The sequence below is a fragment of the Leiobunum rupestre genome, chromosome 9 (assembly GCF_980474605.1).
Source record: "Leiobunum rupestre chromosome 9, qqLeiRupe1.1.hap1, whole genome shotgun sequence".
Taxonomy (NCBI): Eukaryota; Metazoa; Arthropoda; class Arachnida; order Opiliones; family Sclerosomatidae; genus Leiobunum; species Leiobunum rupestre.
The window spans coordinates 59077744-59090795 of record NC_143392.1 but is presented as its reverse complement, the minus strand read 5'-3'; the positions used below and the strand labels follow the sequence as shown (position 1 = coordinate 59090795).

The 13052-nt window shown below is 34.4% G+C and overlaps 1 protein-coding gene across 1 annotated transcript in view; it reads right to left on the bottom strand.

The window, feature by feature from the left end:
• Positions 1–330: 330 nt before the first annotated feature.
• The window catches only part of LOC149931619 (uncharacterized), a 33575-nt gene continuing 20853 nt past the window's right edge, over positions 331–13052 (bottom strand). The window contains exons 2-4 of the mRNA XM_090159420.1: positions 1452–1567; positions 700–942; positions 331–534 (exon numbers count right to left, since the gene is read on the bottom strand). Of these exons, the coding sequence (XP_090015546.1) occupies positions 335–534; positions 700–942; positions 1452–1545 (537 nt within the window). The 5' untranslated portion in view covers positions 1546–1567 and the 3' untranslated portion in view covers positions 331–334. The remainder of the gene's footprint in view (positions 535–699; positions 943–1451; positions 1568–13052) is intronic.

Below are 13052 nucleotides of genomic sequence, written 5' to 3'. Positions count from 1 at the left end.
TGGATGGGTGGTAGGAAAAATGGAGGAATTATGAATGCCCGGTGTGATGGTAGTACGCTAGTAAAGATAGATCGTTGAAAGGGTGGTCGTATCGGTTGACGGATTTGTGTACGGACGGAATGATGGTTTAAAGGAATCGACCAATATAGAATTACCAAATACCTTGCCGCCTAGTTGGACGAAAACTTCACCTGAAACCTACTTGAAGGTTAAATTGCAAAAATAACGTCTAGTATCTATACTCTTAATACAATTTTGACAATAATAATAATAACTTGTATTCGATTAAAATGTTTATGGACATAAATTTTTATTTTTACGTTATTGCAATTTCTTAATTTTTGTTTATTTTTCTAAGTCTCTTTGAAAATGTTGCCACATCATTCTCTTGTGGCCCATAACCTTTAAAGTAACACTCGCATAAATAAGAACTTGTTCTGTCCTGTTCTTGTCGAAATGGCAATCCATTTGGGAACCGCTCAGTTTTAGTTTCATGGCAGAAATTCCGGCAGTTTGGGTTTTCATTGAAAACGGCTAAAATAATTCAGACTGATTTTTATTCTAGTAAAAATTAGGTCTTTTTTGTAAATAAGCATTTCGGAAATAAACTTATTTAATAGAGTTGTGTTTATGGCGACTTGTGTAAAGTAACACAGAAATAAATTTAAATAAGCCTTTGCCACATCAATAATCACTTACCTTTAAAATAACACTGATGTCGTTTTTTCTTTTTTATTATTAAATCTCTAGTCTCGGGTTTCAGCAAAGCTGTGTAATTTACGACTTTCTTTTCGTAATAATTTGCTGCGTCGTCACCCATTAAACTTTTTGAAATCGCTACGCAATAAGCGGAATCTCCGCCCAGAAATTCTCTTCTGTATGAAGAAACTCGTAAGTGCGAAACAATCTGAATACAATCATTCTTCTCATCTTCTTTGCAATCTTAAGATAAATATTAATGTGAGTGATATTTAAAGTGTAGTAGCAAAATAAATCTATATAAATTGCTTTTTTATTTTAACTGCTCAGTTTAAAGTGTGTTGGTTGTTCAATTTAAAACCCTTTTTAATGCAGTTGGATTTTCTAAATTCAATTTAGCAAGGATCACATGTTATGAAATAACACTTCAGCGGAAATCCTTTAGTTAAATTTAAAAAACTTCATGACTCAGATGACGGTTAATATTTATAAAAATATATTTTGCTCGTTTGACACTAAGACCACTGCGATTCATTGATTAGAAATAATTCAAAATAAACAGAAGATACTAATTGTATTTTCCAACTGAACCAGAGTTACTCGCAAATCACAAGCGGAAACTTCCACCTGAGCGAATTTGATTCCAACCTTACTATAAATAACTATCTACCAACCAGAAGTGAATCTTCCTTCAACGAAAGACGTTTTTTAACATTGATTTCGAATTCTAAGTAAAAATGTTTTATCATTACCGACTTTTTCAAGTACAACCCTTCCTTTTGCATTGATTTCGATCATTCCAAAAATCACCAAGTGGACTGTACTGCAGACAACGTAAAGTTTCATTTCTCTGGCCCTATTTCGTAAGCTGAAAAACAGATTAAGAATTACTTAGGAACGTAAGAATAATTATGACGCGCAAATCTATTTAATAATTCATAGCAAATTAATTAATAAGTTCAACTTATAAATGATCGTTTTCTAAAAATGAAGAATTCTGATCAATTTCAATGTCAAAAAATGCGCATCTACTTCATATAAAAAACACATCGACGAACAATAAATAAGTAGGAATTTTGAAAACCTTTAAACAATCATCGCTAGGACTCTTAACAGCGACCTTAATTATGAAGTCACTGAAAATTTCAATCTGAAAATCACCTGAAAATAGTCGTATAGAATTTGTCCTACCTGTTTGATCTCTTTTGTACTTGCTCCTAACGTTTTTTTAAACAATTTAATAAATAATCGTGTTTTAACCCCTAAAACCATTAGCATTATATTTAATTAAGATAGCACGAATTTATATTTTATAAATAAGCATAAACAAATTTAAACCTTAGCATTATATTAATATTTTTTTCCAAAATTAATTATTCTTTTCAAGTGTTATGAGTTTATATTTATTTTTTATGTTAAACGCTAAATTTTCAGTTATCGTAACGAAACCAGTATAATATTAAAATATATATATCAATTACTTTTAAGGGTTGAGTTCTTGGGGGCTAATAATATGCGAAATTAGGACAAACTATGTATACAATAAAATGTTAACTTCTGGGTGACCATCAAATCGAAAAGATGTTGGCAATAAATAATCCCCCCCCCCCTGCTGAGTTAAAGAACGAAGTGTTTTGGTCTGTTAGAAAAGTCATAATAGGCCGTGCTAAGACTGGTAAAGAACGGATGATGAAATAATATCTGTAATTTTTAAAGTTGTAAAACATAAAGGTTATCATTCAAATATCGTGACGATTAATAACGGCTGTGATAAAAATTATGGATTTTTAGAGTATTAGTAAAGGAAAATATGTAAAATCAACGGAAGAACCTGTGTAGGCTGGATTAATTGTGAGGGGGCAAACTGTTCATCCTGTAACTCCTGATCATTCTATTTTTGTGGAACTTATAAGAAGGTTATACGATGGAGTTAAAAATCAGAATCTTTGATTATTAAGTCGGGTGGATTCATTACCAGGTGCCCCTTATATAAGTGGAATTAATCAAAGTACAAAAGCTAAATATTATTGAAGATAAAACTGTGAAGAATATAAAAACTGCATGGTAAGTTTTAATCACGATATACAATGGAAGTATATTAATTAATGAACCTGGTTGACATAATTTATATCGGGATAAAATAATTCTATCGCGGCTTAAACTTCAAATATTATGTTTATAATTGTTCCCATTTCATTATATGTTTCGTAAGAATTAGGAGCCAAGTTGAATGAGATTAGACGAAAAAGCTCAATTTCTAGGACAAGCATGGAATGAAACCGTTAAATGAACAAATATTTCTGAAACGATGCTAAAAAATTATAGCTTTCTTTTAATAAATATAACTTAGAGGTTCAAGCTCTTGTCATGTGAGATTCAGAAAGGCAACATCAAAAGTGAAGCTCTGATTTTAAGTAGTAAAGCTTATGAAGATGATGAGTTGGTAAATTGTATTTTTTTCAATAAATCGAATAATAAGGAGGGAAGAATAAACGTCTTGTAACATTTTGAATTAATAGTTGTAATAAAGCTTAAATCTCATATGATTTGTATGATATTTCATAGAAATTGTAGATGAAATCAATTTTAATATCTTCTTCTCAGACTTAAGTAACTACTGCGGTTTTGCGTTAAGTTTATATAAAATTTGTTTTATAGCCTAAAGGTAATCCGGTGACTTAATCAACATTTACCGAAATGGTCCTTCGTCTAGCGTTGCTTTCGGCGTGGGGTTAGCGAGGTTGATGGGGTTCTAGGGGTATGATAATAATTAAATGATTGAAAGTTGCCATGATCATAATTAACAAAAGAAAGTTTAATGGTAACGTATAAGAAGTATTAGGTTAACCTATTAAAGCATTGACAGTGGTAATTACGTTACAAAACAAAAGATAACACGAGATAATTATAGTTCAGTTACGTCCAAAATTTGGATACTAAGTGTGACCGTCCCGGTTCGAGTTTCGATTCTGTCGCCATTAAGTCCGCCCTCATCCGCATGCCGCACACGCTTAGTGATTTTTTGAAATCCGCAGGTTCGCCCCTTAGACGCGAGTTAAATTAATTCGCCTCGGCGACCGACGGAAAAAGCTTGACCCACCGCCACTTGTGCCCGATGAGTTGTTAGTTCCGGTCACTGCCGTGATCTTGATGTCTCCGTGAGACTTGGTCAAGAACTCTCAAAAGTGCGTTTTGTTCATGGCCTCGTCACCCCAATCAACCGATTCGAGACCAGGCCAGACCAAACCAATCATCCTAACTAGCGGGTTACCTTAAAGAGTTAGCCGTAGCGTATCCAATAAATTACTGGTTAAAAGTTATCTCAAACCTTGCGCCATCTAGTGGCCAGGCATTCAAACAATAATCTATTGAAACTCCTTAATATATAGAACATCAGAGAATTTCTCCGAACTGGATAGTTGGCACCCTGATAAAGGGAAGAAAAAGGGTGAAAGAGCACTCGCGGCGGCAAAAAACAAGGAATTTGGGGACTCGGTTATCCCAATAGTGAAAGAACGGAGAGAAGAGATAATAAAGAGAAGGGGAAAACCCAGGATACTTTTGCCCACAAGGTCACCTTTGACGATCCCTTACCAATGACCGTTCGTTGCCCCCGAGCACGTGTCAGGGCCCTAGTGAGATAATCTGCTTCTATACAGAAGTCAAACTTTAGGGATAGATGACGCAATCGATGAGAGGTTTATGTGTGCTTTTGATTTGTATAACGATGTAATAACATACGAGATATAGTTTAATCTAATGTCCCTGCGCATGCTATGTGATGTTAAAAAAATTGTAAGGAAAAATAGCCTATCAATTACTAGCTCTGGATTATTTAAAGTGAGCACCCTGCATATTTGAAAGAATAAACCACAAAGTCCTCAACTTTATTTAAAAACTAGAAATAAGTTTTAAATGATATAATGAAGCCCATGTAATCAATAACACAATGTTAAACGGTATTTCACTCAATACATGATTAACGAATCATCCATGTATTATAGGGAAAAGCACCGAATTTTTCAATACAAAAGATTTCTTCAGAAAAGTTTGAAATATTGAGTTCGAAAGCGACAACATTTTTACGGTTTACCAAGGTCAACCGTATGATTCCTTCTTAATTTGATTCAAACGAGATAGAATGCCGGAATAAATTTTCGAACAGATACTAACAGAAAAGTAACCAGAAAAGTGCTTTAAATCTCCCTAGAATCCGTACAATTACAAAACATAGACGAATAGTCTAGAGGCTACAGGAAATAATCGTGCACTTTTCGATTAAAGCATGCAAATAAGTGGAAAAATACTTTGAAGTATGTAAAATCAAAAAAAGATTAGAGGCATTCTCTACCTCTGCTGTGACAGGTGTGACAAGCTGTCAAAGTTGATGAAAAAGTGTAAACTTACCTTTTTGAGCAACCCTTTCGAAAGGCAGCCGGGTGCGCGCGCCGCTCGCCGCTTTGCGCTATAGAGAAGAAACGGGGGTCAGTCTATAAAGGTAAACACCAGCCGAATATGCGTAGATTTGCAGTGTGCTGATATAATATGTATATGTAATATTTTTTAATTCAACTGCCTTATTGCATTAGATGATAAACGTTTTTTAACATAACCTATAATATTAATTAGCGTGTTTATTTTCCATTAGTCTACCATTTTTCAAACTTTTTCAATTATCCATTTCAATTTTTTTTGATAAACTATTCAAAATCGATTTCGCATCCCCCACATTTACAAAGTTCAGTACATGGTAAATTAGTTTTGTGGCATTTACAATTACCCCGACAACCTTTGACACAACCACATTTTACCATATCTCTACAGACATCACCTGCTGGTGGCAGAGTCATCCAAAGAGGTTGCCATTTATGACCAGTTTCACTATTAAATTAGTCCACCCAAAACTCTTATTAGAGCTTGACCCCACACGTGACCCGCCTGGAAAGCTACACGTAATAAGTGTTGCAATAATGCGTCTTGTGTTGGTGGAATTAGTTCATTTCGCGGTTTTTTTGTTTGAAAAGACTTGGTCTCGCTTTATTAACTTCTTCATCGTTACTGCAACGATCGTACATTAAGCCTAAGAACTTCTCAATCAACGGCCAAACCTCTTTAAGGTCCGATTTAGTAGGACACAACGATAGTTGTTTAAGAGCCGGAGTTACGTCTTGGAAACACTTCCATGTTGACCATGCGGTTTTTTACCTTTTCCATTAAAACAGTAAGTTGTGTCGCATCCTGTTAACGCGTGAAAAACTGGCAAGGCTTTCGCTTTGTCTCTACCCAATTGTCTTGATAACCATGTGGCGTCTATGTAACGGAAATCTTTACCAGATTCAAAGGCTATAACCATAGGTTCGCGAGGAATCTTGTTCACGAGGCTGATACCTAGAGTCAAGACTTCAGTATCCACAGTTCTAAGCAGGATGGATTTCATTCCCTGTTTCGCTTCGTCTAGAGCGTGTAGGAACATCCTGGTATCAGCTTCTTCGTGGGAGCACGGAGAAAGGTTTTTAAGATTACCTTTGCTGGAACTAAGAACATTTTCTCTGTTCGTAATGTATATAGCTCCAGGATTTTTAGCTGTAACGGCGTAGACACTCAAGAATCTAAAGAGTTCTTTCTTGTTTTCGTTTTCTCTTAAAAACTCTGGCTAGTTTTTTGGTAAAACCTCGCGACCATCCACTCTTATTCTTGCACCTTTACCACGCTTCTTCCTTGCGTTCTCTTTAAGGGTACCCGTTATGTACACGTCAAAGACAACGTCAACACGACGAACGCAACCGGTAAACTGACCAACTAGGTATTTAGAAAATGTCGCAGCGTAATCTAAAAATGTTTTAGCGTTTCCACGCTTTATCATATTGATGATTGCAGCGCCGTCGATGATGACCATGTCGGATTCGAGACCTGATTTTAGAATATCCTCCTAGTCTGTCAACAGATCTTCTAAACACGAAAGTTAATCGGATTTTTTGCAAAACCTCATGTTTCCATTATTCGTCAATGATGGCGGAAAAGCTTGATTTTCATGATTAAAAAAACATCAAGGTCTCCACTTCGTACTTGAGACGCTTTATAAAGTCTCAAAAATAAATTTCTGTCGCTTTCAATACTCGAAATTTGAAGCTGGCTTTAGCATTTCTCTTTTTGTGGCGGTTTGCTGAAAAGAGGGAATTTGTTTTTCTTCAGAACATCCGTAATTTCCACGGTACAATCGACAAGACGCTTGCAAAATAGCTCATTTGATTGGAGTTCCCCAATGGTTTTTATATTTTTTAGAGAATTCGCTATTCTTTTGTCCAAAATTTGCCGTGTATCCAAAAGAAGCAAATCTTCGCTTACATCGGCAACTGGATTTGCCATGTCATTCATGACTGATATGATTGACTAGACGTCTTCTAAAATTGGTTTTGAGAAGTTGGCGTCTTGATTAAATGTCTGATTTTTAGAACTATTAAATCCAATAATATCTGTAAATTGTTGAACCACTCGACAAATCTCAGGTCCCGCTACCATCCATCGCAATAGAGATGTAAGCTTTTCCATCAGAGTTCTATTGTGTGTGAAAGTTTTTTTCCAGCTGACAGCCACGTGCCAGTTTCGCAATAACGTACCTTTAAATGACTAGCTATGATATATTACCAAGTTAAAGTATGCACCTGTAGATTTACTACAAATTTGCAATTAAAAATAAAGTAAAATAACCTACTTTCAGTCTATTCCGCTCCCAAAATTAAGTATAATTCCGATTTTCTTTCGTTGGAATTATTTCATTTCAATTTTTAAAAACAAATAATTTCAATGAACGAAAATCGGGATTATACTTAATTTTGGAGCGGAATAAACTGAAAATAAGTTATTTTAACATTTCATTATCCCTTTAAGAGAGTAAGAATAAGCTTTTTTTATTATTTTAATGAAAATTTTTATAATTTATATAAGAAGAATATGGCTGCTCTTATTAAGTTCCTTAAACAATATTATATGTATATTTAGAGGATAAAAATATTTAATACATTAAAAGTCGAAGGGGAACTTGAAAATATACACGGTGTTCTTAAATATCTATATCTATAATAATTGTATCAATACACTGCGAATCTACGCGTATTCGGCTGGTGTTTACCTTTATAGACTGACCCCCGTTTCTTCTCTATAGCGCAAAGCAGCGAGCGGCGCGCGCACCGGGCTGCCTTTCGAGAGGGTTGTTCAAAAAGGTAAGTTTACACTTTTTCGTCAACTTTGACAGCTTGTCACACCTGTCACAGCATAGATAGAGAATGCCTCTAATCTTTTTTTGGTTTTACATACTCCAAAGTATTTTTCCACAAATTTGCATGCTTTAATCAAAAAGTGCACGATTTGAGAACAAAACCTCCGAGTCGTAGAGAAATTCCATTAAAGCCAACCATGAAAATGTTTTTAACACAAAAGAATAAATATTGGAGATGATGAAAGAACATTAACTCTAACAAAACTATGTTATATTTACGTTTAATCCGACGAGCAGATCACTTCGATGATTAAGTTTCCACCCTTGATCGATTTAATTCATGATCAAGATAATGAAATGGACTAAATGATGATTAAATTAAGACTTAATCGGGTAAGTGATTTATCTGATTTATCACGATTCAGTTTATTAAATCCCAATAAAAAGAAAAGATCGTAATTTCACTAAATAACTTGTGATTGGAACATTATAAGAAATGAAATCGCGATTAACACGATTTAATACATTTAATCGGATTAAAGATGATAAAGAATCCTCCTGAAAGAGGTGGGATCTACCATGGATTAATTAACTCAGGGATAGTTCTCTTGGGTTAAATATCTGCTCCAGGCGCAACCTGGTGACCAAAGTTGTCTATAACGGAAGTTTCCTGTTTTACCGATACAAGGGAGTAAAATTTTGGGGAAGACCGACTCACCGAAGACGATCCATTTAACACGGGTTTATGGTTGCGTTTTACACTTACAGTTAGCTATCGCGATCGGTTTAGTATGTTTTTTTCAAATACCTACGAAGTTTTAGGCATCCCTGGCCCAAATATCCTAAATGAAAATCCAAACAACGTAATTACAACAGGTAAATTAATGAAGTAATTTTCAAATTAAAGTTTTTCCTAATTGGAAGTTCCAATTTGTCAAGCTATGACCAAGGCTTAAAGATGCTAAATTTTATTTACAAAGATGATGAAGAAGAATGCGAATGGAAAAATATAGCTTTATCTATTCCAAGTGATGATGACGAAAGCAGAAATATATTATTTCCAATAGAAAATATTCAAACTTCGTAAGATAATATTTTTTATATTTGACATTTTTTTTAAAACACTCCGTTTTTAGAAAAGAAACTTCATTAAAAAAAGCCACTAAGATACGAAAAAGGGATACATTTGCGAAAGAAATAGTTTCAAGTCAGTTACAATTTAATCAGTCTACCATTAAACTTAAACAATAACCTATATAACTTAATCTAGGTAATTATTATGAAACAAAATTTCGTGAATTTTGGGAAGAAGCGCAGATTTCTTTTAAAAAAAAATGGATCTACCAATTTCTGAAAGAAGAGAAACTACTTTACGATATGTATTGTCGTTGAACAACCATTCATCAGTTTTTCAGGAAGTTAGAAATTCTTGGGAATGTCTTTTCACTAAAACGAGCGAAGACAAGCAATATAGGCTTTTCAAAAGTCTAACAACTAGGGAAAAAATAACATTTGTGATCACCCAAAGGTACAAATATATATGCATGTAATACAAGAAGGTACTTAATTTTAGAATTATTTTTTCAGACTGATGATCTCACGGATAGAGACAAGTATGCGGGTCTTCATTGTTTTTTAACTGATCTCTTTGGCATTGGACAAATACATATGCATTCAAATCATGATACTAATATAACTCAAGTAGTTATTAAGGAAGATGAACGTGTTTTATATTATGTAGCTGGATTTATTGTTCACAAGCTGTTAAAGTCAAAAACGTCTGACGATAACAGGGCCATTGGTGATATTTTAAGAGAAAAAGACGAGTCAAAAGTGCCGAAACAACTAAGAGAATGGGTGGATGCCCAAAACAGAAAAAATCTCAAGAATCCCACTTTGGAAGCTATGGATATAATAGTCATGGTCATGAAACACATTAAAAAATACCTCAATCAAACATACATTACAAACAGAAAACAGAAAGTTATTGAGGACGTAAAAGGCGACTTTGTTTTAATAACCAAATTCAACGTTTTAGCAGAAAAAGCTCAAGTAAGTCCTGAGTGGGCAAAGAATGTCTTTAATACGATAGTTAATACAGCAATTAACACTTCCGGAAATGGTCATAATAAAAATCGGCTCAATGAACTAAAGACTAGTGTAAGAAGTAAGAGACTAACAACGAAAACAAACAGCAAGGAAAAAGTTAAAACAAAAATTGAGAAAAACCTAAAATAAGAAATAAGTGTCAAATACAATATAAAATTGTGATATTTTTTTATTTCTAGTCAAATGCAATAATGATTTATTATCAAGAAAAGGAGGTTTTTAATATTTAAGAGAACCCGGGTGTAGAAAATCCCAGGTTTGGCGATACCTTTTGACGAGGTCAAAAGGTATCGCCAAACCTGGGATTTTCTACTCCCGGGTTCTATTAAATTTTAAAAACGTTGTTAAAACATTTTTAAATATATGCAATGAGTTTTGAAAGTTCCTATTAAAATAATTTATTTACTCAGCATTTGAAAATTTGCTTTTTTTTAATTGATAAATGCCCTCGTGTAATCGTTGGAGCTTTTACCCGTTCCTCGAAAAATCCCATATAGAAGGACAAGAACCTGCCATCAGTGCTTGCCTGTGTCTACTAAAGAGTTGTTCTAAGAGGTCTTGGTTGAAATGGGATGTTAACACAAATGGTGCTCCTTGGATTAACAAAAAAGGTATCATTTCCAAAATGGCACAAGCTACAAAATTAAATATTTGTTAGCTAAATATTTTTCATATTATAGTTATTAAATTTAATAACTTACTAGTTTGACGAAGTCCCGTGAAAGTTTCCTTGGGAAATATCATTTTTTTCTTAGCCTCTCTGTCAACAGGTTCATTTTCAACGTAGGTTTCCCACTCATCCAGGTATGGTAATAAAACGTCTTTTAGCCACTAAAAATAAAACCAAAAAGGAAATTAATATAAATAATGTACTTCATCCAAAATGGTTCAATGACTAAGCAGTAACTTACACTAAGTCTACAGTCGTCAGGGCTGATAAATGGATTCAGATTTTCATTCGCTTTGTTTCTACCCCCAAAAAGATGTCCAACATTCATTATGTCGAACCACTTGTTGAAGAGTTCCAGGAACCTAACAGTTTGGGGATATTCATCTGGGAACTCAATTCTGATGGCGTTAGCAACAGATTGACTGATGACTTGGGTAGCATAGCGAACTTTCATACGGTTCTCTAAATTAATATGGTTTGAAGTGAGTTTATGAAGCATTCGCAGATTTCCTCCATTTTCAATGTCTTTGTTGTAAACAGCTCTTATGGTGTCCCACACGATGAATTCTCCATTGATTTTAAGCAATCGATATTTACAACTACTTGTGCTATTGGCCAAAGCGTTTCGAACTGTTTTTATTAGGTGTGGTGGATCAAATACAAAGAACAGGTTTCTATCATCTTCGGAAGCTGGGTTCTGGCATTGATGTGGCTCATTCACTGAAGTGTTCAATCCAAAGCATTTTCTATTTGTAGCGGCGGCATCACCTGTCACGCACAATATTTTTATTCCACAATATTCTAATTTATGGACAGCTTCCATTATGAGGGAATCTAGCTTCTCCGCTGTTAGGCTGTTGGTGGCAAAATATGCCATTGGATATTTGTATCCTGAGGTAATTCCCCTCAACATGAATTGAAGAGCGTGTGTGGCAATAGGTCGATCTTTATAGAGTACGGCTTTCGCATCAGCTATCCTATTATGAACGTCATTTAGAGATGTAAATCCAACCACATCTCCGGTTTCAACTCTGTATACGAGATCTTCCTTGACTTTAATTTCGTCAATTACTAAACCAAAAAATTTCTGGTGCGGGCTTAAACCAAGATGTTCAATATCTTTTAGTACTTTTTCAATCACCTCTTTGTCAAAACCAGGTTTTAATCCAATCTTTGGTGCTTGCCTGTTTAAAGTACTCTTTGAAGGCAATTTTAATATGCCTGAATCAGAAAGTACTCCATAGAGAGATGGAGATTTCGCATACATAAACAGACAAAATTGAATAATTAAAGGGTGCCATTGCCGACCAATAGAATTTTTCCCATTTAGCATTTTTTGCTGTGTTTTCAAGAACATTTTGGCAAAATATTTATTGCCACAGTTATTCATGTTTTGGTTCAAAATATTTTTCAGAACATGGTTTGTGTTTTCTCAGATATAATCCCCATCGACTGAAATAACTTTGGTCAATCTTTTCTTCAGACGTAGAACTTTAGCATTTAATTTATATACAAGTTTCTTGGTGGTTTTCAGGTTGCTGACGAGGCTATCTTTGTCCATGTTTTTGAAATGTGTTAGGCTCCGATTGTTCTTCTTCTTGTTTCGCCTAATTGTGACTTTAAAACAAGCCCTTTGTTTAACACAGTAAAAACATCGCGAACGTTTCTCATTTGGTTCCACAAGACAACATCTTTCGCTATGAATTCCCCCAGTTATTGGACTAAAAAAACCAGTAGCTTTACTACGATTTTGGAAATTCTTTATAAACTCATCTTCATTATTCCCGGCGCAAGTTTTAACTTTATCCATTCGAGTTATTATGGTTGTTAGATCTGTAATATTATTTACTTCATTTGGAAAAGATTCAATGAGAGCGCTGTCTTTTAAAGATTTCCCTAAAACTTCGTAGGTTACAGCAAAGCTTTTGTCAATTGTTAAACCTAAAATAAAACCAGTGCCACTAGATTCATTAAGTTTCTGAATTTTAAATTCATCTGATTTCTGCGTGAATGACCAGTTATGTGGTAATGATAAGTTGCGGAACACCGATATAATATTTTTTGGAGGCTCATTAGCTAAGGTTTCATCATTTACTATTTGTGGGCGCAATTCTTCCAATGCTACTTCATTAATGGTTGGTACAATATTTTGCCTACGTTGTTGAGAGGTTTCTTCTAACAAGGTCTCATCAATGACTTATGCTTTTGGTTTATCACGTACCATCTCTGCTAGGGTACGTAGTTGTCGTTTGACATTTTCTTGCACTGAAGTAACTACAACATTCTGAATTTCATGTAAGGAACAATCAATCCATGTGAACGTAGAATTTGGAACTTCGTTTGTTTTACTTTTCAAAA